Below are 23,513 nucleotides of genomic sequence, written 5' to 3' on the forward strand. Positions count from 1 at the left end.
AGACATGGTAGAGAGCAAATAAACTAAGCTACATGTGAACATTTTGCAAATCAGCATATGTATCCCCCCATTCGACTCCTAAAAACTCTTCTCATTACTTCATGAGACTTTAGAAATTACCTTTAACATATAACACAAAGTAATAGTTTCATGGTATCAAGGTAACCAACTTTTCCAGAAATGCACTTACTATGTAGATCAAGGTATAACTAAGTTTTTCGTTCAAAACTTTACCAAGAGCTGTCCACCATTTTAGAGTATCATATCCGAAACTGTCTGTGATGTGAGCACACCTTGATCTGCATTTGTAGATGACTCTACACAGGTGTAGGCATCTGATGCCTTATCTTCTAGGATGGCAATACCAGTGCCTTTTTCCTGAAATAACATAGTACTAAGAACTGCTTTCTCTTTGTTCTGCTTTGTATTCAAGTTAGGACACTAGACTCATTGTTTAAAAGTATATATGCATTTGGATCATATTAACTTTGAATTTGATCTCAGAATGATCAGAATATTTGTCGTAAATGGGCATTGAATCTAGGAGAGTTGAGAACCATGCATCTCATCCAACCTCCTCACTCTACGATCAAACTGAGGCTCAGAGAGGTGAAGTAACTTGCCCAAGGTCACAAAGACAAACTGATAACCAAGTCAGAACTGGAGCTTCCGGGACACCAATTCCTCCCTCCAGCATGCTGCTTTGTCTCAATGTGATGACTACATAAAAATACACAGACGGAGAAAAATTAACCCCACAGTTCTGAATGAGTGGGTGACCTTTAGACCCAAGAGACAGAGGTAGAGAAGGTCTCTCCCATCATCTCTAGCTATCAGCACAAGGGACAAGATGCTTCAGAGAAGTTTTTTTGCTTTCTTTGTTTTTTTGGTTTGTTGGTGTTTTGTTTTGTTTTGTTTCACCTAAAAAGCATTAGGTGCTGGTGTAGGCACTGGGTTTATGCAGACTGAGATGAAGCCGATTCAGAGTTTCTCTCTACAAGGCACACAGTGAAAGCAGTCATTTGTGAAGCTTGTGTTTAAGGCCACAGTAAAGTGGGGCGGTGGGGAGAAGCAGAAAGAACATTGCTTCTCTTAGGAAGGCTACACTCCATTTTCACATTGAACTCAAACTTTTTCAAAAGTCCTCCACAGTGAGGAAAGCGAGGTATATTCACTCAATTCAAAATCAATAAATGGTGCCCCTAGTTTTAAGCCTTGAGTTTACGTATGTTTAGTCAGATGCAGTTCTTAGGGTGTCTGAATTTCCAATCAACCAGGTGGAGGAGGTAAAGCACAGGTCCCAGCTAGCTTCTGTACTTAGCATGCGCATTACAACTATATAAAGCATTCCCACGAGATAAACACGAGGTCATTGCCACTTATCTCAAGACTGGCTTCTACCTCAATCACTGCTCCACATTTATGAAGCAAGGACATTCTCTCAGGTAAGTAGCTTTGATGCTGGTGCCCAACTAACCCAAAGCGGGCGTCCTCAGAGCAGGAAAAGAGAAGCAAGCCAGTGAACTATATTCCCTGAAATCACTGCCATCTACATGCAGCCTGAAGCCGCTGCTACCTACTACCATTCCCCAGCCTGAGATGAGGGCTATCTTCCAGACAAAAGATAATTAGAACACCCAATATTGTTTTCAATTCAAAACTATACCAGCAACTGCAATATTTACAATCAGCTTATAAGCTAAACTGACTCTGTCTTTTGAACTCAGCATGGTAAAGATCTACCACTTTAGTTTGTATAGTTGCTGTAAAACAGCCTAGTATTCTCAGGATGAAAACCCTAAACCTCTGTGATGGACTTTGCTTCAAATGAATATGATCCTAAACACCTATGCAATGGTTTTTATCAAATTAATGGAATTTTGTATCTATAAAATAATTATGCAATATATCTGAAAGTTACAAACACACTAAGCCAAAACATTTAACTCTCTGTGTGGAGTGATACACAGAATTGCCTTTTCACATTATCTTAAGTGAGTTCTGAGGCAGACACAGGAGACAGAGGCATGGGGGAAGGTGGCTGTTGCAGATGTCCTGTGGCAACGTAACATGTCTGGTGGTTTTAAAACCCTAGAGAGAAAAACAAACAGTTCATGATTATGGTCACTTTGTCAGAATATCTCTCGGAAGGGCCTAAATGAAACTGGGGTGGTCAGTCTGGGTTTACATCAATAAAACCTCTCAATCGGAGGCTCCTCCCTGGATCAACCATGGGACCTGCTCGGGCACCATCAACGAGAGGGCCCAGAAATGAAAGGTATGAGGTGGGGGTCAAAGATGTTCCCTAGGAGGCAAACCTTTCATTTTGCAGCACAGTGCTGAGTGCTGAAAAGAGCATTTGTGCCGTCTAAACCATCCCACTTACTCGGCAATCCGCATCTTATTGGAGAAGGGCTCCGGCTTCGAGATATCTGGAAAAAATAAAAGAGTGATGTTAATTACACGGTGGATGGAGCTCAAAGAATGAATCTTTTTTTGACATTTTATTTCTAAAACCAGCTAAATAGTTGCTCTGAGGTACTTTAGAACAACGATGTCACCCCTAAGGTTGAACAATGTGATTCCTTTTATATTTCCTGAAGTAAATGGGCACTCAATTTGGCTTAAATTATGCCATTGATTAAAATCTGGGCTCAGTGGCCTAGTTTGTTTGTTTGTTGCTTTAATAGTTGCTGAAGACTTTGAGACTGGATGCCAGGTGGCCATGCTGAATTCAATGCATTCCAGAAAATAATAATTCGTGGTATTATAATTCATTAATTAAAGTTAAAATGATAAAATGCTCTCTGACAGACCTTTATATGAATCACGTCATGTGTCCAAAATCTTGCCCTATTAAGAAGGATCCCTAGGGAGCCAGAAAAGAATCATTTTCCAAACCTCACCTTTGCTTTCACTAAGCAAAAGCCAACACCTCTACCTACAAACCTGTCCTGGCTCGGAGATAACAGCCCACAAGCAACATTCTTCCTCTGAACGTTCACAAACTTTAGATAAAGAAACACTAACAAAGAGGACAGCTTTTCCAGATTCACCAAGACCTCAAATAAGCCAAAAACCAGACTACTAAAAAGATTTGTGTTATATTTTATAGGTGTACCCCATCATCGTAAGCAGAGGATGCTGCAAAGAGACAGAACATCGGCAGCAGTTTCACCATTAAGAATATATTTGAGGGGCACCTGGCTGGCTCAGTCGTAGGGCATAAAACTCTTGACCTCAGGGTCGGGAGTTCAAGCCCCACATTGGGCATGGAGCCTAATTGAAAAAAATAAGAGGAATATACATTATTCTCATCTAAAGTTTAAATTATTTGGTTCTCCTTGGGCACAAAGCAGGAAAAAGAAAGAAGGTGTGTGAAACATGTATAAGGGCTTTATTAGAGGAACATTGCCCACCAATAAGCCTTCTAGTGAGAATCCAGAGGAAATATCTACCATGGTTACAAGCACTGTAGGTTGTACTTTTTTGGATAAGCCATGTCCTCCTAGAATAAAGGGACTGTTATTCTTCCAGGATGAAACTCTCAAGATTTCCTTTTTATCAGTCCACTAAATGCACTATCCTTTTGCTTTAACTTACTATAAAAACCCATTTGTGAATATGGATAAGTAAGTGATATTAAAATCTCCAAGAGCAAAAGATCTGTGTCAGATACATGCCCTTTCCATTCTCAGGCCATTTCCTTTTTCTGAATATCCCTCCTCAATTTCCCAGTGCATTAAAATTGGATCCATTCTAAATAGTCAGATCAAGTACCACCTTCCCCACGAGCCCCTTCCTCACTGTCAAGGACAGAAAGAATTCCTACCTTCTCTCATGGCTCTATTCCTTCACGCCTCTTGTATAGCCTGTGGCATACACCACACTCAGTTATTCTGTTTATATCATACTGATCTTCCTATATTGCAACCCGTTCAGGAAGAGACCCGTATTTTCATCATGTGTGTGTCCCCCTCCAAATCTAGCATGCATCCATCAGAAACAGAAGGAGTATTTGATAAAGAGCATGCTAAAGTAGTAGATGCTCACTAAACTCAGAAAAGATCTTATTAATGGGGGGAGTGGTGGCAGTTGTTTTTGGTTTCATTTTATGGAGGGAGTTTTAGAAGCTTATAGCCAGAAATGCACTGCTACGAATTTCAAAATATTCGTAGATCTGGTTCTCCTTCTCCACCTGCCAGATCTGGTTCTCCTTCTCCACCACACTCCCTAAAACAAGACTGAACATATGCTTAAAGAATGTTTATTTGAAGGAACAGCAAATTGTTTAGCCTATCTGGTGTCCACATGTCTTGATCCAGGCCTATATTCAAAAGGCATTGACTGAATATTATTCATTGAATAAATTTAACAGTGGTGAATCATAACAATGGTTTGGTTTTCAGAAATGTTTTTGCTGATATTTTTTAACAGAGGTTCTAGTAATCCCCCCAAGATCTAATACTCAACAAGACTAATGTTATTCTTCCTACTTTGAAGTTTGCCCTTCATACAGTGTTGAAATCCAGATCATTTAAGCAATTCTCCAAATTCATGCAATAAGTTTAAGAGAACTCAAGGGCCTGTGCCCAGATCACGCCCATCTTCTGTTCAGAAGACTTTATCTATTAGCTCATTTTCATTCCGAAGCAAAAATAAAACTATGAAATAAGAAAAGTCTATTATTTTTTGAAGTAATTAAGAAAAAATGACCTCTACTTCCTTCTTTCTAGAAGGATAAATTCCTTAGCCCAAGGTAGCATAAAAATCGGTTTGGGATTATTGCAACAGGTTCTCTTTCTACCTACAGACATACAATCACCTCTTTTAATGGCGACTATTGAGGAAAACAGTGTCAACTATTACGATGCTTTGTGTAAAAATTGTTAAATATGTACCATGCTTAACCCAATACGGCTACGGGGGCAGATGGGACTTAAACTCCTGCTTCGACATCGACTTATAGGTCGCACTGAATTCCACTAAAAAAAGAGAGAGAAATAGTCAATAGTTTGCGAAAACTCACATGGCTCAAAACGAATGTATATCCCACAGAATGAGAGGTTTTGCTGTTATGATATTTGCCGATTACTGGGCATCAATCAGCATGGGCCACGCTCTTCATTTCTTACAGCTGCCCAATATTTGACTATAGCTTTAGGGTATTTCTCAAATCAAATTCCATTTCAATGAACTTTGGAATATTCAAGTTCCTGGTGCTAGAACTTTGTTTTGATGAGTAAATTGTTAGACCTACATTCAAGCTTGCAAGCGCTGGAGAATGTATACCCCATGTGGGCAAGGATTTGGGTCTCTTTTGTTCATTGCTGAATCCCCAGCACCTGAACACAGTGCTTGGGTCATGAATAACCATTGAAAAATAAATATTGTTGAGTGAAATGAATAATAAATGAGGGAGGAAAGGATGGAGGGAATGAACCACCATTGCTGCCCATCTACTAACTAAATTAATGAATAAGAAAACTGCATTCACCATAAAGAGATTTTACTAGCAAAATCCTTCTTATAATTACTTCACTCAACCCTTTCCTTTATTCCAAGTACTTCCTTTTAGGATTTTCACATCTTGTTTTAGGAGTTTAAGCTGGGAAAGGAAGGATATGAAAATGCCTGTTTGATGCAGAATACATGAATAGTGGCTGCTTCCTCTCCCTCCTTTCCAAATTGCATTGCAGAGTTGACAATTGGAATTTCTTAACATGAAGTGATTGTTGTAGGAGCAAGAAACACATTTTATGAGGTCATACATCACAGACCATGTATGGTTGTCAGATCAACCCAACCCAATTTCATGGCACAAAATATTTTGTTGAGATACTATTCACTATAGTAGGATGTTTAAGCTGCAAAACCTTTAAGTTCTTCTAAAATACTCTACTCCTGTTCTCCAATGTATGTGTGAAAAGCTGCCATGAAGAACTTCCCTATTCTCTTGCTCAAAGAGAACAGGAACTTAGACCACCCAGATGGTGGCTTTGCACTGGACTGAAGAGCTTCTCTTCACAACTCACTTAACCCTTTCCAGTAAGGGCAGGGTTAAAACTCCATCATGTGAACTATCCAGAATATCCAAGCCCTCGTGGCCACCCAACGCCCACCACAACACACACTCACAGACTTTCATACCTACTACTCCATTTTGAAGGCTGCCCAATTATTTACCATGTTAAAAACATTTTACAACCAATGTATATAAGAAGCAACCCTCCAAAACTGATTGACTACTCTCTCCCCACCTCCTCTACCTTCTTTTTTCCCCACACCTCCCCTTTTCCTACACATCATACCAAGGAGAGAAAACAGAGTACATTCATCATTTCCCAAAATGGATCACTGTCAGTAAAACTTTGGCCAACTGTTTCCTGAAAGTTAATTGATCACTTCGAAATGCTTAAAATTATAGAGGGCCTCCAATTAGATGGGCTCAAAGAGCTTTGCCCTTATAAGAGCATACTATTTTTAAGGAGGAGGCAAATATGACAAATTCCATCTTATAAATAAAGCAACAAAGAATTTGCTGCCAGAAAAATATGAAGAATCATGGACGAATCAAAGAAAAGAATCTCTTCTTTCCTAGCCAGTCCGTTTCCTCTCCTTTGTATGAAATCTTATCAAGCAATTCTTTATGAATTTCTTCTATAGAATCTCTGGGTTTATAAATGTTCTCGAACTTGTGAATCAAACACTTGGGATGAATTGTCACTATGCAAGGCCACCGTACAAAAGCCCCTCTCTTGGTGACAGCTTCTCCTTTCATAATGACACAGTCATTCTCCATGAGAGCAGGCCACACGTGATAGAAGACCAAGGGAGCAGTGAAATCGGAGTCATAGCTGCGACGGTACCTATTTTAAACACACAAAAGAACAAGAAAGAGAACTTAGGCGATGATGTAGCATAACTGGAGAGATGAACATTGGTGTAAATTTTTATTTTTGCTAATTATAGAGAGCCTCCAATTAGAAGCACTCAAAGAGCTTCACCCTCATAATAGCATACTATTTCCAAGGAAGCTTAGTCTAGGTAAACATGGATCCTGATTCATGGTTGCAGGCTTTCAGAATAGGAACCAGGGATAACAAGGACCCAACATGGACAGACATAGAACAAGTCCCGTCAGACTAAACTCATTCCTTCCCATCTCGGGATTGTAAGAGCTACAGTACAGGGAAACGCTGGAGATGGAGACCCTCTGAAATCCTGTAGGTGCCCTACAGTATCTTTGTGGGCAAAATAAGAGAAATATAGGTGGATGATTGACTTAAGTAGGTGAATTAGAAAGTGGTTCAATGATCATATCTGAAGTAAGATAATTACTGAGTCAATGAGAACCTGAATGAGGGTGCTCTCTCTCAATCCCTTGACTAATAACATGTCCCATCAATGGCTTGCATGTAATATAGAAAAATCACTCAAAGGTTAGGGATGGGTAGGAAAGAAGGAACAAATGACAGTATCAAAAAATAGCTCAACAGGCAGGAACAATAAGCTGAATCTAATATGATACCATGTAATGTGGATACATATGAGGTCCTGAACTTGAGTCTAAAAAGTGTACGACTGCACAGATAGGAGGGATACAAGACTTAACCCCAGTATAAGTAAAAATAACATGTTTCTGGGGCACCTGGGTGGATAAGGAACACCTAGGAGTTTGCTAAATGGCAGATTCCTGAGCTCCATCCCAGGCCTGCATAAACTATCATGAAGTGCAATCCAGGAATCTGCCTTTCTAACAAGATCTGAGTAATTCTGCCACAAGTGATCCATATAACATATTTGGAGAAACCTGGCCTAAAGAATGCAGTGGAAACCAACAAAAAGTACATATTTGTATTTACATAGCACCTCTTTTAAAAGTATTCCAGACAGGCTTCATGTTCTCATTAGTTTTGCCCAAGACCAATACCTTCAATGGAAATCATAACCTCACCTCTGAATCATGTTGGACTGAGAGAGAAAATAACCCCAGGAGAAGGCTCCACCCTGTAGTACAGAGAAGTATATGGCAGGACCTGGAAGTCAGGTCACGTCTGTTGACTTCCCCACCCAGAGTTCTTTGCCCTAAACTGTTTCCAGGAAATAGAGATCATTTTTTTTTTAATCCATTAGCTTCTGTTCTTATGTCTCTTACTTGGAATCATTAAAAATTTCTCCATCAGCCCCAAATGCAATATCTAGGGGTGGGTCTAAAGTCTGCATTGCAAAAGCAATGCAACATATCTCCTGGATGAAGTCACTGAGGAGGCAAAAGTCAACTTCAGGAGGAAATGAAATCTTGGGATTGACATTCATGGCTCGGATCACATCCTGAAAAACAAAGAGATGGCATTGCCTTGTTACCAACCTGTGACAAGAAGGTCTGTCATTGGAAAGATGTTATGGGGGGTGGGAAAGAGCATGTGGGTCAAGATATCGTAAACTAAAAAAGCTGTACATGTGCTAACGGAGAAAGGCTCACAACTAGGGAAGGAGGAAAGATGAAGCAGAGGCCAAAAGGCATACGAAAGGGCCAAGAGAATCCCCTCCCCACAAATAAACTAAAGAAAACACCTTTTGTGGCTTTTATCTATTATTACTCCCTTATGTTCCTATTCTGGGTAGGTATAAGATGTGCCAACTTGCTCATAACCTACTGAGAACAGCAATGACAATAGCTTGCCCTTATTGAGTGTTTACTAGGTGTCAGGTCTTGAGCTAAGCAAATTACTTGCTTTTATTTCATTTAATCCTCTCAAGAACTCCATGGGGTCATGACCATTGTTGCTCCCACTGAAAGACTAGAAAACTAAGCACACAGAGGTTAACTAAATGTGTGACGTCACACAGTTAGCAAGTGGTGGAGCCAGGAGTGCAAATCTACACCTATCTTCTCCAGGGCCATTGCTCTTAAGCACTATGGAATTCTATCCCCAATCTTAAGGGCTCATCTAAAGAAGAGAACTATAAAGGTCAGGCTATTTTTTCCCCATAAAATGTCTAAGAAACAGCCAATAATGCCGGGGTCTACAAATGCCATTCAGTTCTGCTATCCTGTTACATAAAAGCAATAAGAAGCACGGGATGGATTTCTGAGTCATTAATATTCCGTGTAAAGAGCAGCAACAGCAAATCAGTCCCACTAAGAGACCCCACACTTACGTTAACACTGCTTTGGGAATCATAGAGATCAAGATGACAAATGATATAATCCGAGACGGCATCCTCAAAGTTACTGGACCCCGAATAAGATGGTGTCAACGATTTCCTCACACGGATCTTGAAGTGTCTGAATGCCATTTTAGCTACGTGGAATGCCTCCTGCACAGAAATATACAGATTTATTAGCTAGAAGAAGGGAAGTAAAGAGGCCCAAAGTAAGGAATAAAGAAAGAATACCCACCAAAGATTCGACATCATATGGGTCTTCTGATAACTAAACACAGTTGATCAAAACTAATTTTAATCTGGGAGAAAACATATATCTCAATTTTGAAAAGTATATAACTACATATAGGACCCTGCACGTTCGCTTATTTCAAGACAGGTGATCATTGTTCCAGTTAATTCTGAGTGCAGGAGGCAGGACAGTGCAGAGGTTCAAGGAAAGAACATCTGCAGTTGCAGAAACACTTAAGAAGTGTCAATTGATGCCATGATCCCACAGCAATGTCATATTACTGGTCAAGAAATGAAATTAGCAATCTAGTGTTTATGTTACGCCGAGACTCATGTCAAGTGTCTGTGGCACGTTTCCTGGCATACGTTAAATCAACAAATAGTTATTAAATGCATGTTGGGTGGTGGGCACTGGGGAAACCGAGTTATGCATAAAAGACCCTTAAGCTTACAGAACCTTAACTTCTTAATGAAATAAGCCAGGGTTGGCAACCTTTTTTCTGTAAAGAGCCAGAGAGCAAATATTTCAGGCTTTCCCTAAAATCCATACAGTCTCTTGTCACTTTTTATTCTTTTGCAACTGTTAAAAAATGTAAAACCATTCTTATATTCTTAGCTCTCTGATGGGACTTTTCTTGGAAATACTGGCTGGGACAAGATGTGGGCCACAGGTCACAGTTTGCTGGCCTCTGAAATGAATTAATGCAGAATAAAATTCAGTAGGCTCTGATAATACTGCTGTCCCAACCAGTGTTTTGTTTTGTTTCTAAATATTGACTGTTCTCATTTCTCAGAATGGATGCATACTGGACTCACTTCTCATAACGGACTCTTAGAGCAAATCCATTTGCTTTGGGAATTAAGGATTACATATGAGCACTTTTAATCTGCCATATTCAAGGAACTGATATGCTAGCTGGTTCAGTAACTACTCTTAGGTAGATACACACAAGAGTTAACACAAGCACAGCCTTCTGATTTTTCTGAGAACAAAAGGAGATCAACCAAATGATGGCCATTAGCAGTAACATCTCCTCACTGGTGCACTGTTTGCACACATTGTAAATTTCAGTGCAAATCAACATAGTATATACTCATTTCCAAGAATCCTAGATTTCTGGATATTTCTTCAACAAATATCTGGTCGATATAAATATCAATACATGTGAATAGTTCTTGATTGTGAAAAACTATGCATCCCAAATATATGTCAAGGAAGAAAGGAGGGAAGGAAGCCAGACGGCAAAGGAAAATGCCAGCCTCCTCCAGTGACCTCAGGATGCACCAGTCGTCGTAGGCCGTCCTGTTCAGTTTACCCAACCGCAGTCTCCCCGCTGCGCCCCAGGACCTCCGCAGCGCAGCCGCCACCGGAGCGTCACCTACCACTGTGGCGACGTAGATGACCCGCTGCACCGTCTCGGCTTTGTCGATGCAGCGTCTCAGCAAGCACTGCGCATCCAGGCGGGCCTGGGAATAGGCGTCGCTGAACCGGGACAGGAGGGCAGCCTTGCGCGCCACGCTGGACAGTTTGGCGCGATTCGGCGACGGGCTACGGATCTTGGCCACGGCGGTGGAGGGGCTGGCGGAGCGGCTGCGGCTGCGGCTATGGCTGCGGCTGCGCGGAACTGGGCTGGGACTGCGGCTCCTGACCGACCTGTGGGCAAGCGAGAAGCAGCCGGAGAAGCACTCTGATGCACTTCTCCCTCGGTGCTGCCGCGGTGACCTCTCCGCAACGCATCACCTAGGCGCTCAGATGCTCTCCATCTGCCTGGTGAGCTTGCAGCTCACGCTAAGCCCGGGGGGTCAACATTGATTGTTGGCCATTTTACAGCCGAGGAACCCGAGGCTCCGAAAAGCTAATAGTTAACACAGCTAGCAAGAGTCGCAGTTAAAGAGATCAGCTTTTCAGTATTTCTTACCCCAACCTTGGGGTACTAACATATCCCAGAGGCCTTATCGTATAAAACGGGATGAAACCTGAACAGTAAGAAAGATCTGCGTTCTCCTTCCACAGCAGTGGGACTGTTTGCACTCATCTCTTCTCTCCAAAGCCTAAGTTTTCACCTACAATATGTTCGCCCTATTTCTGGCCGGGAGTTGGGGGGCTGAAAGACACCGTGAGCTAAAGCAGGTGGAAGTACTTGGTAAATTGTAACGCCCTGTTATCAGCGAAACGCATTGCTATCAAGGATAAATTGCCAAAGGAAATGGGCCCCCAGAGAGGGAAGTGTTATAGAAGACACTGTGAAGCAAACGGTAATACGAAGCTCTCTCTGAAGGTGGAGAAGAAGGAAGCCCTCAGTTACAGTGTGACAATTTCCATGGTGCAAGAAATATTCCCACGCGGCCAATGTCAAGCAGCGAATGTGACATCGTGCTGAACTGGGAGTTATTAGGCAGCACTGCACAGAATCAGTTCTTGGGAGCCGGTACAGGCTGGTGCCACCACAACGTAGCAGAGTGGCTCTCGACACTGAAAAACTAAGGTGGCATTTAGGGGAATGGGGACCAGGTGTGGGAGTGGCTTTGCTAGCCTGAGTCAGGCCATGCTGTGGGGCTGAGGGAGGTCGCAGGTGTTAACAAGAACAAGGAGGGGCACCTGCGTGCCTCAGTCGGTTAAGCTTCTGACTTCAGCTCAGGGCATGATCTCATGGTTTGTGAGTTCGAGCCTACATTGGGCTCTCTGCTGTCAGTGCAGAGCCTGCTTGGGATTCTCTCTTCCTCTCTCTCTCTCTCTGCCCCTCTCCCACCCTCTCTATCCTTCCCTCCCTCTCACTCTCTCTCAAAATAAATAAATAAACTTAAAAAAAAAAAGAATAAGAAAGATGCTCCAGGAGAAACATCCTGCTTTGTCCTCACTTAACTCCGAATGACTGAGCTTAGCGTTCTGTCCCTCACTCTTGTGAGTGTGCCCCTCACAAGAACACTTAACCTATACACTCCATGAAAAAAGACGAGATACAGCAAGTATAATGACAGGCGGTCATCCCAGAGAGAGGACTCCCAGGCCTCAGAGAACAGGACCCTCATATCAGGGACCAATCTTTCAGCCAGGGTACCACCCAGGCATCACAGGCCCACACAAATTGGCTTTCAAGCCAAAGAACTTTCCCCTCACGTATCTCTCAGTTTCATTCCTTGGGCTTCAATGTCAGCCCCAAATTAATTAGTGCCTGAGCTCTGGCAATCCGGGAGGCATTTCCTCTCTCTGGAAGGATGCGGTTAGAGAAAACAAACCCTGTACAATTCAAAGTTTCCCATATGGGGGGGGGGGAGGAGTTTGGGTGCAAGATGTCATTTCCCAGGTTTTCCCAGCCACCACTACCGAAAGGAGCTTAAATGAAAAGATCTGTGAGAATTTGTCCGACCTTCCTTGGAGGGCAGATTTTTCAGCGGACAAAACCGCTATCTCGTCCTTCAGCGTTCGGAGCTGTTTCTCATAATCGGATATCACTTCAGGCCGGTGTTCTGTGCTCTTCTTGTCTGGGACCCGCTGTTCCATCCTCCTCTGGTCTGAGGGCCTGGGTTCCGAGCTTCTAGAGTCCGTACTCCGGTTCTCTGAGCTTCTATGTTCTGAGTTTCTGTGGCGGCTTTCCTCCAGGGCTTGAAGAGATTTAAGCCTGAAAACAAAAATTAAGGAGAAGGGGCGCCTGGGTGCTTCAGTCGGTTGAGCATAGGACTTCAGCTCAGGTCTAGATCTCATAGTTGGTGGGTTCAAGCCCCGCATCGGACTCTGTGCTGACAGCTCAGAGCCTGGAGCCTGCTTCCAATTCTGTGTCTCTGCCTCTCTGCCCCTCCCCTGCTCATGCTCTGTCTCTCAGAAATAGATAAATGTTAAAAAAAAATTTTAATAAAAAAATTAAGGAGGAAAAAATAGAGAGGGAGAGAGGAATGAGGAAAGGTAATGACAATTGGCTTACCTAATGACACAGGCTACTCTTAGTATGCCATTACTGCATTGGATACCTCTGATGGAAATACACAGGCACAAACACAAATTAGAAAAGAGCAAAAGTGCCAAGGTCAGAGTGCCGGAGTGTGAACACCTGCAGCTTGCATGAAAAGAGACTCCTGAAAAAAGAATATGCATGCCGATCCTCCTACAAAAGCAGAGCGGGCCGGTAGTCCCCCTGCGCCGTATTTGCCTGATGCCACACAGAACTCTGGAAGAATCTGACCTCCAAAGCCTCGGTCCAGAAGCTGGTCAAAGATATACTCTCCTATCTTCACTAGCTCTTTGACTTTCTGGAAAGATGGGGTNATAATGTATCCTGAAAATGAAGCTTCAGAAATACAATTGGCTTTCTTATAAAGACAAAAAGAGGAGTGACTACCTAAGACAGGAGCGAAGCTACACGGAGAGGATGTGCTGTGAGGAAAAGGGCAATGACAGAGGATGAAAAGGCAAGGGCGAAGATCAAGAAGGAGGCAAACCATAAGAGACTCTTGAATACAGAGAACAAGCTGAGGGTTACTGGAGGGCAGGGGAGGGGGGGATGGGCTAAATGGGTGACGGGCATTAAGGAGGGCACATTTCGGGAAGAGCAGTGGGTGTCATATATAAGATTAATCGCTGGGTTCTATTCCTGAAGCCAAGACTACACTGTAAATAAATAATTTTAAAATATAAATAAATAAATAAATAAATAAATAAAACCACACAAAAAAAGAGAGAAGTACATAGAGAAGCTAAAAAGGCAATCGCATAATTAAAGGCCGCACTGGCGACAGTAAAGAACAGAATCGCTGCTACAGGAAAGCACTGAGTTATATGATCACAGGATGTGAGAAGGTCTTTCAAAAAGGAAATAAGAAATGAAAACAAAGGCAAGGGGGGAGATATAAGTGGAAAACAGAGCAATACTCCCAGCTATAATGTGGAGGTGTTCCCCAAGAAATCAGAACAATGGAATATGTTTGACAACAACAGAAAAGTATTCGTGTGTGTGTGTATTTTAAAACAACTCCCACTTGCTCTTTTGGGGGGGAAATAAAAAATAATATCAAGGAAGATATATCACCTTACACCTGTCAGAATGGCTAGAATCAAAAAGACAAGAAATAGCAGTGTCAACAAGTGTTGACAAAGGAACGCTTGTGCATTATTGGTGAGAATGTAAACTAGTGCAGTCACTGTGGAAAACAATAGGAAGATTCCTCAAAAAATTAAAAATTGAAGTACCTTATGATCTAGGAATCCCACTACTGGGCATTTACCCAATGAAAACAAAAACACTAACTTGAAAAGATACGTGTAACCCTATGCTTATTGCAGCATTATTTACAATAATGCAACCAAAGTATCCACTGATAGATCAATGAATAAAGATGTAGCATATATATACAATGGAACATTACTACTCAGCCACAAAAAAAGAACTAGATCTTGCCATTTGTGACAACACAGATGGACCTAAAGGGTATTATTCTAAGTGAAATAAGACTGAGAAAGACAAATACGATAAGATTTCACTTTTATGTGGAATTTTAAAAACAAAACAAATGAGTAACAAACAAAAAGCAGAAACAGACCAATAAATACAGAGAACACAGTGGTGCTTGTCAGAGGGGAGAGGCGTGAGGGGATGAGCAAAGGGCAAAATAGAACTACCCTACAACCCAACAATTGCACTACTAGGTATTTATCCAAGGGATACAGTTGTGCTGTCTTGAAGGGGCACATGCACCCCAATGTTTATAGCAGCACTATCAACAATAGCCAAAGTATGGAAAGAGCCCAAATGTCCATCGACAGACGAATGGATAAAGATGTGGTGTATATAAACACAATAGAGTATTACTCGGCGATCAAAAAGAATGAAATCTTGCCATTTTCAACAACATTGATAGAACTAGAGTGTATTATGCTAAGTAAAATTAGTCAGAGAAGGACAAATATCATAGGACTTCGCTCATATGTGGAATTTAAGATACAAAACAGACGAACCTAAGGAAAGGGAGCAAAAATAATATAAAAACAGGGAGGGGACAAAACATAACAGACTCTTAAATATAGAGAACAAACGGGGTTGCTGGAGGCGTGTGGGTGGGGGGACAGGCTAAACGGGAGGGGGACATTGAGGAGTGTTGGGATGAGTGTTGGGATGAACACTGGGTGTTATGTGTAGGGGATGAATCACTGGATTCTACTCCTGAAATCATTATTGCACTAGATGCTCACTAACTTGGATGTAAATTTTAAAACATAAATTAAAAAAAAAGAAAGAAAATGTTCTATAGTAGATAGGTAATGTTTTTGCGGTAAGTGAAAATATATAAAACATTAATAAAAGTATTGCTGCCTTTTCTCTTTGTGAACAACTCCTTTCATACTGTAATGGAGTGCCAAAAGCTAAATTCAAAGAGCAGTCAGAGGCTGCAATAATCCTGTCATTTTTTTGTCTTACTGCTTTCTTAGCTGATTTATTTCCTCCTCTGCAGCCAAAAGGGATATGGCCGATCTGTTCTTGGTTTCTTCAAGAGTCTTTTCCGTTTCAGCCAGACTGTAAGAGAAATCAGTATAACTAATGACAGATTTTCCAAAATTGGCAGCCTTTCTAAATCAAGATATAAGTTCTCCCAGGAACTTCTGGCATATGATATAAATTGGACATAAACAAGATCAAATTATGAGACATCTGCATTCAATCAGATGCTCTAGCAAATATTACGGTGTGCCTTATGCACAAACATGCTAGCGTTCTTTCTGAATGTGAGACGCAAAGATATTACAGAGCTACTACCACTAAAAGACCGGGTAATAATTATTAACATTAGAATGTAAAGGACAAAGAAACTGGTTCACCTCCTCCTTCTGACCCTCCTTCTTCATCTGCTCCAATTACACCAAACCCTCAGGCTGCATCTTCCTATAAAATCTGCACTTTCTGCAATATACTCATACTTATCTGCATGGTACTCATAACTATCTGCAGTGTACTCATATCATTTTCTGCAGAATGCTCGTCACTTTGCCCTGTAGAGTTGCATTTGACTTAATTGCCCCTGACTCCCTAAATATGAAGAAAACATTATTTGCCCACCTACAAAGAAAGTCTTCCACAATCACTTTTGACTACCAAGTATTTCATGTCTTCCTGCCTCTGACCTTTACCACTTATTGAGCACGATTTTCCTGAGTTTTCAACATAGCTTGGTCATTGTTAGTTTCAAGGACTCTCTTCATTGCAGGCAAATCATAATAAATCATATTACTTCTTTAGGTCTATCTAAAAGTGAAAAAGAAATGGGAGTGTGCGGATGACATTGAATAGAGACCAGTGGTTCTCAATTAAGGTGCCCTAGTCCAGCAAGAGATCATAGGTTGGCAAAGGTTAATTGACTTCTCTGACCCTACTTTCCTGTAACATCCAGGCTTTTTCATCACAATCGTCGTGGGGCTAAGAGAGTGCCATTGCCATCTACACTCACACCTGTCTTCTTCCTTCCCTTTAGATGGAAGAAGGGAAGGTCCAACACTGGAATTGTCCCCTAGACAGTGAAGCAGATGGAGAAAAAATGAGCTAGCAGGATGGCTACCAAGTCCCCACAGATCCCAGCCACTCAGGCAACATAGGAGGCGGTGTGATTACCCAACATCCTGTGGTCTCCTCCTCCTCCTCCCCTAACAAGTACCCGTTCATCTGATGAATGCCCGTACACATGCCACCCTGACTCTCTCGAGCAAAGCATGTCTCCCTTTCTCCTGAGCACCTCCAACACTTGTTTCACAGTCTCATTACAACCATACCATGAACCACTTAAAGGCAAGCACTTTTTTATTCATTCATTTATCCCAGTACCTAAAACAATGCCTGTAACATAGTAGATATTTCTTAAGATGAAAAATGAATAAACAAAATGTCTAAAGTCTTAGAAAAAAAAAGCCAAAGTAGCAATAACTTCACAATAAGGCTACTGGAGATTGAAAGGAAATTGCTGTGATTTAATTCAAAGGTGAATATGTTACAGGTTTTTTATTTAAAGTATACACGGAGAGGGGCGCCTGGGTGGCTCAGTTGGTTAAGCGTCCGACTTCAGCTCAGGTCATGATCTCTCGGTTCATGGGTTCGAGCCCTGCGTCGGGTTCTGTGCTGACAGCTAGCTCAGAGCCTGGAGTCTGTTTCAGATTCTGTGTCTCCCTCTCTCTCTGACCCTCCCCTGCTCACGCTGTCTCTCTCAGAAATAAATAAACATTTAAAAAAATATTTAAACAAATAAAGTATACACGGAGAAAAAAATGAACATTTTTGTCAAAAAAAAATTGTAGAAAATTAAAAGAAGAAAAAGACCAAGGAAGGAAGGAGAGCATACAAAGGAATAAAGTAGTTCTTTTTTTCTCTCAAGACATGGCACACATATGTGAACACACATATATACAAGCAGATATATATGCTAATTTGGCATCCTTGGACGACATACAGAGAGAAGAAAGGGAGATGTGTTCATGTACCAAGCATTATTTTAAGCAAGTTAACATATTTTTTTAAATTAGAGATGTATTCATTCACTGAGAATATACTTTGTGGCAGGCATGATTTTGGGTGCTGGAGACACAATGGTCAGAATAGCAAATACAAGACAGTACCCCTTCTCTTCCAGCCAAGTGGATCATAAACGTGCAAACAAATGTTTTAAAGTTCCAAACTGTGGTAAGCACTAGTCTCAGATCATTGTGAAAGAGGGGGAAAGAAAGACCTTTTGATATACATGGTCACAGACAGACTCTGAGAAAATCTCATTGCAGCTGAGACCTGAGAGATAATAAAGAACAAGACATGCAAAAGACCAAAGGAAGACCTCCATGTTTCTGAAAGAGCACAGGCAAAGGCTTCAAGGTGAGGAAGTAGACAACAGACTAGGTGAGGGGACCTTGGCATGAGATGAGGGTGGAGAGAAAGGTAGCCCCCCCCCACACACTAGTTATTTGCAGATGTCTACATTTTACAAGAGCCATTATTCTCCTTTCAAACTTAAAAATTAAGAACAAACAATTCGTTTTGGAAAAAGATAACTTGCATTCCTCTTACTCGTCTTGAACCTGGTTGAGTTGATTCCGAGTTGAATTCAACTCGGAGTCTAATTGTTGTATGTCCCGATCCCGAACACCAAGCTCTTTATGTCTCTCCTTATCAAACGTGTCCTGCAATGATACACAAATCAAAAGAGTCTTGAATGCGTGAGACAGCATGATGGGTTACAACACATTATGGGGAGCAAAAGAAGTCAAGCACGAAAGAACACATGTGCATAGTTCCATTTGTATGCTGGTCTACTTCAGGCAAAATTAATTTAGAACGATACAAATCAGGAGAGTGGTTGCCATCGGGGAGGATGGAGGTGACTGGGAAGTGACACAGAGAAAGTTCTGGAGAGATGGAAATGTTTTATAAATTAATAGGGGGTGCATTACATGGATATATGCATTTATCGACCAATGAATTTCACAGTAGGTAAACTCTACCACCATTTTTTATTACACTTCAATTTTTTAAAAAAAGACTCTGACATATAATCCCATATCTTTATACTCAGAATAACATGCATGGGTTAAAAATCTAAGCAGCACGTGAAAATCCCCAGGGGAGAAAAATTTGCTTAGTAACAACTGACGTCTATGGAGTACTTATCCTATGTCAGCTGTTGATCACATTGAATTTTCAAAATGGCCCTGTCGGGTCAGCAAAAACATTGTCCCCATTCAGCAAATGAGGAAACTAAGACCTGAAAGGTTAGATAACCTACCCAAGACCATAGAAGACCAACCAGAATTCTACCCAGTGACCTCCAAGCAGGAGACTTCCCACCACTGCTTCTTACGGCTGCCAAAAAAAGCCTGCTCTAAATCCTTTCATTTTAGAAAAGAACTTATGCAAATCCATATAAATATTTAAAATCAAGTTTACTAATATTTAATGATGCCAATGCCTTATACGAGTTATGTATTCTCTCTCCGGTCTGGGGCTTCAACTCTTCCAAAGCCGACACTGTCCCACAGAAATCACCAGAAGCAATTGCAAATTATGACATTCTTTGTCAGCCTCTGAGAACTAAGTTTTCTTTTCCTGTTGGTAGCTTTCCATTCGTTTTATTTTGCTCTTTCAGAATAGGGAGCTTTCCCCATCTGATGGTCTCTTTCTCTTCAGGGACCCATGGTGCCCAAACTGTCTGTGTGACTACTTTGTCATTTGAAAGTAGGACACATGTAGGACATCACCAGTCCCTTTTTACAGCTGAGGAGACAGAGGCTCATTCGTCTGAGGTCACCCTGCTGGGAAGTAGGCAAAGCTGACATTTGAATGCAGGTCTGTTTGAAGACACAACTCGATCCATTATGCCGCATACGACTGTGAACAGAAACTCACCTTTGGTATTTGTGTCCCAATTCCCTAACCAGAGCTGAGTCCCTCACTAGGTAAAAGCTGTATCTTCTACATGTCTGAATTCCCAGAGCCTGATCTGGGTGCTTGAAGGTCAAGGGTGATCCTTTAGCGTCCCTACCTGTAGAGAGGGGACGTTGCCGTCAACAGTTTTTCCCAGGGAAACAGCAGTAAAGGAGGCCTCCAGCCAAGGCAAAAGGCGCGATTTGATTATTTCCACACCTTCATAGTGTCCTCCTAAAAGAATCCACAAACGAGGTCAGCGAGAGCAGTTCAGCCATACAGGGAGAGAGCACAAAGAAGAGAAACAAAAGAAGGGAGAGCCGGATAGGGAAGCACAGGCCATTCTCACCTTCTTGGGCAGCCGTTGTGAGGATCCTGAAGAGTTGTCCTTGCACTTTGGAGATTTGTTCGATGAACTCAAGGCAATGATTGAGATTTTGATCACATGTGTTTGTCTACAAAGCCAAAACAGAAGATCAGTGCAACTGCTTTCCTCCGGGACCCACTGCAGGTAGCCAGGGGGCTACCCTGACTTTACACAGGGGCTGCCTCGCTCTGGTAGGCTTGCAGGTGCAGAGACCTCCATGTGTTCACCAAAACCTGTTTCCCTTTCCTCCTGGGTGCACAGCTAGACCGCTTTCCCCAGCTTCCCTAGCGGTCAGTGCAGCTGTGTAACTGAGTTCCGGTAATTGGGACAGGAAGGGATCCATGCCACTTCCAGGTATGACCCAGAAGAAAACCCCCTGACTGATTCTCTCCTTTCTCTCTCCTTCCCCATCTGCCAGCCAGGTGCAGAGGACCCAGCAGAGGACCCCAAGGCCATAAAGGATGGTGGAGCCACAAGACTCAAAAGTCTACTCATTGAACACTTGCAGTGACTGTCACATAATCGAGAAAGTGTGTGTGTGTGAGAAACCACTGAGATTTGGGGGGTATTTTAATAGCAACATCCTGACTTACTACTCATTGGAACCTGCAAAAAATTCCTTTTATAAAGTAAACAGACCTGGGGCACCTGGGTGGCTCAGTCAGTTAAGCATCCAACTCTTGGTTTCAGCTCGGGTCATGATCTCACAGTTTGTGAGATCGAACCCTGAATCAAGCTCTGTGACTACAGTGTGGAGCCTGCTGGGGATTCTGTCTCTTTGCCCCTAGCCCACTTGTCCTCCCCCCTCAAAATAAATAAATAAACTGATAAAATTTTTTTAAAAAGTGAAGAGACCTTTTGTAACACACCGTAAACCACTGCTTCCTAATTTACCTGCTTTATTGGTTCATGTCTTCTACCTAAGTTTATTATATACATAAAGAACACTATTTGTTACAGTAAGAAGGTACCAGAGGTGGGGCGGGTGATAATACCATGAAGAATAAGACAAAAGAGATGGCCCAGGCCAGATGGCACATGCAGAATAGTAGGGGAGGTAGGAGTGTAGACAGTTACACACAGTGGAAGAGTAAGTCTCACCAGACGGGTGAGCCCAAGGTCTACTCCAGAGCCCAGGGTCTTGGAAAGTCAGAGGAAGTGAAATCTAGGCCAGGAGAAATTGGGCAGACTTGGGGAAAAGGGCAGTTCCAATGGCTGTGAAACCTCAACAGAACACGAAGAAGCCAAGAGGTGGGCCTTTAACTGTTCTGCGCTTTTCATCTCCTTGGTGAGTTTTTACCACGTCCTCACTAACCAAACCTCTAGTTGATTCTAACACCAAAGGAAGGAATGGAACTACAAGCAACAAACAGATCATGTGGGTGTAAAAATGCATAGATTCGCATGGTGTCTCCAGCCACGGTAAGGCACGAGCAGTGGGTGCTTCCTGGGCACCACAAATCCCAAGGCAGGACGAGGGTGTGAGGACGATTAGAAGCCACGACAAGGGGACACGTGGGTGGCTCAGTCGGCCAGGCATCCGACTTGGCTCAGGTCATGATCTCACGGTTTGTGGGTTTGAGCCCCGCGTCGGACTCTGTGCTCCAAGCGTGGAGCCTGCTTCGGATTCTGTGTCTCCCTCTCTATCTGCCCCAACCCCACTCCTCTCTCTCTCTCTCTCTCTCTCATTCTCACAAAAAATGAATAAACATTTTTTTAAAAACCAGAACAAAGAGGAAACGTTTAGATGATCTCCAGGCAAAAGGCTACAAGTCAAAAGCATACGTGTGTCAACAAAGGAAGTGGTTTGGGCAGACAGTAAGCTCCATGTGGACAGAGGCTGTGCTGGCCTGGTCGCTATTGCACTCCCGGCCCTGCATTCTTTGGTCTCCATAGTCCAACCCAGTAAGTACTGGACGGACAAATGACAAGATGACTCATGCCCTCTGTGTTTATTGCACACCTCCCATGTGCCGGGCACTGTCAATGCTTTACATACGTAAGCTCAATCAACCCCCGCAATAGTACACTGTGAAGTAGGAGTCCCATGTCAGCATCTCCATTTTCAGATGAGAAAACTGACACGTAGAGGGGCTAAATAACTTGTCCAACGTCACGGGGCCAGGAAGATGCCAGAACTGAGATTGGAGCCCAGGCGGCCTGATTCCAGAGCTCAGGCTCTTAAGCTCATGAGAAGTGCTGGGAGCCGAGAGAGGACAGGATGGTGTGGTATGAGTGAATGGGCAGGGCCATCAGGAAAGGTCTCCCTGAGGGGGAGACACAGAGCCAAGTCTGGACACGGATTCCTAGAGGAAAACTGTGCTGTGGAAACAGCAGGGGCAGGGGCGCCTGGGTGGCTTAGTCGGTTAAGTGTCCGACTTTTGCTTAGGTCATGATCTCACGGTTCGTGGGTTCGAGCCCCGCGTCGGGCTCTGTGCTGACTGCCAGCTCAGAGCCTGGAGCCTGTTTCAGTCTGTGACTCCCTCTCTCTCTGACCCTCCCCTGCTCATGCTGTCTCTCTCTCTCTCTCCTAGAAATAAATGAAAAACATTAAAAAATTAAAAAAAAAAAAGGAAACAGCAGGGGCAAAGGCCCTGTGGCAGTGGCAGGAATGAGTTAAGCTGCCTTGGGAACCAAAAGTGAACACATGTGGCAGAAGCACCGAGGTGAGAGGGGTTGGCAGGACAGATCCCAGAGGCCCGGTAAGGAGTTTGGATGGAACGGACCCACCTCAACCTGGGTGTAGCCTCTGGCTTACGCCCATGCCCGGTGAATAGTACCTGGGGACAAGCTCTGTTGTGGCACCTATTTCTGATGCAGCTGTTTGTTTCTGTCTCATTTTTCTATCTCCTTCTCCTAAAAAGACCAGAAGCTCTTCAAAAAAATTACTTTGTCTTTTGCCTGTTTGTATCAGTTGCGCTAGTATGCACCACAAATTGAATGGCCCCAAAATATTTGACGAATGAATGAATGAATAACTCAAGGGCATAAATAACAACATAATCAGGACAGTGGGAACCTACAGCTGAACAGCTGTGTCCATCCCTCCCTTGTTGAACCAGCAGCTCCTTGACCTTGCTGTTTCCCTCCTGCCTTCATCACAGCGAACCTGTGCCTCGCCAACAGCCTTTTGCCCTCTGGCTAGATGATGCCATTTGCCAAGCGGACAGAGATGGGGCTTGCGGGTCCGGCAGGCCTGATTGGTTATCTCTGCTCTGCCACCCGCCACCGTGCTGTGCAATCCTACACAGGTTAGTGAATCCGTCTGAGCCCATTTCCTTTCCAGGAAAATGGGGATAATGCTTTGCAGAGTGTGTTAGGAGAATTAAGTCCAAATAATGCCTCTCTAGCACCTCAGAGAC

At 42.8% G+C, this 23,513-nt stretch overlaps 1 protein-coding gene across 3 annotated transcripts in view; it reads right to left on the reverse strand.

Moving 5' to 3' along the window:
* Positions 1–1,917: 1,917 nt before the first annotated feature.
* Positions 1,918–23,513, reverse strand: part of SPATA18 (spermatogenesis associated 18) — a 32,624-nt gene continuing 11,028 nt past the window's right edge. The window contains exons 2-13 of one of the 3 annotated variants that reach the window (XM_077757783.1): positions 20,134–20,239; positions 19,903–20,018; positions 18,432–18,544; positions 15,810–15,905; positions 12,771–13,022; positions 10,786–11,056; positions 9,166–9,324; positions 8,159–8,334; positions 6,746–6,869; positions 4,902–4,985; positions 2,387–2,432; positions 1,918–2,091 (exon numbers count right to left, since the gene is read on the reverse strand). In XM_077757783.1, the coding sequence (XP_077613909.1) occupies positions 2,084–2,091; positions 2,387–2,432; positions 4,902–4,985; positions 6,746–6,869; positions 8,159–8,334; positions 9,166–9,324; positions 10,786–11,056; positions 12,771–13,022; positions 15,810–15,905; positions 18,432–18,544; positions 19,903–20,018; positions 20,134–20,239 (1,551 nt within the window). In that variant the 3' untranslated portion in view covers positions 1,918–2,083. Of the gene's footprint in view, positions 2,092–2,386; positions 2,433–4,901; positions 4,986–6,695; positions 6,870–8,158; positions 8,335–9,165; positions 9,325–10,785; positions 11,057–12,770; positions 13,023–15,809; positions 15,906–18,431; positions 18,545–19,902; positions 20,019–20,133; positions 20,240–23,513 lie in introns of those variants that run through there. The other 2 variants (XM_077757785.1, XM_077757784.1) reach the window with 2 other exon arrangements.

Source organism: Crocuta crocuta, unplaced genomic scaffold, assembly GCF_008692635.1.
Source record: "Crocuta crocuta isolate KB4526 unplaced genomic scaffold, BGI_CrCroc_1.0 scaffold282, whole genome shotgun sequence".
Lineage (NCBI taxonomy): Eukaryota > Metazoa > Chordata > Mammalia > Carnivora > Hyaenidae > Crocuta > Crocuta crocuta.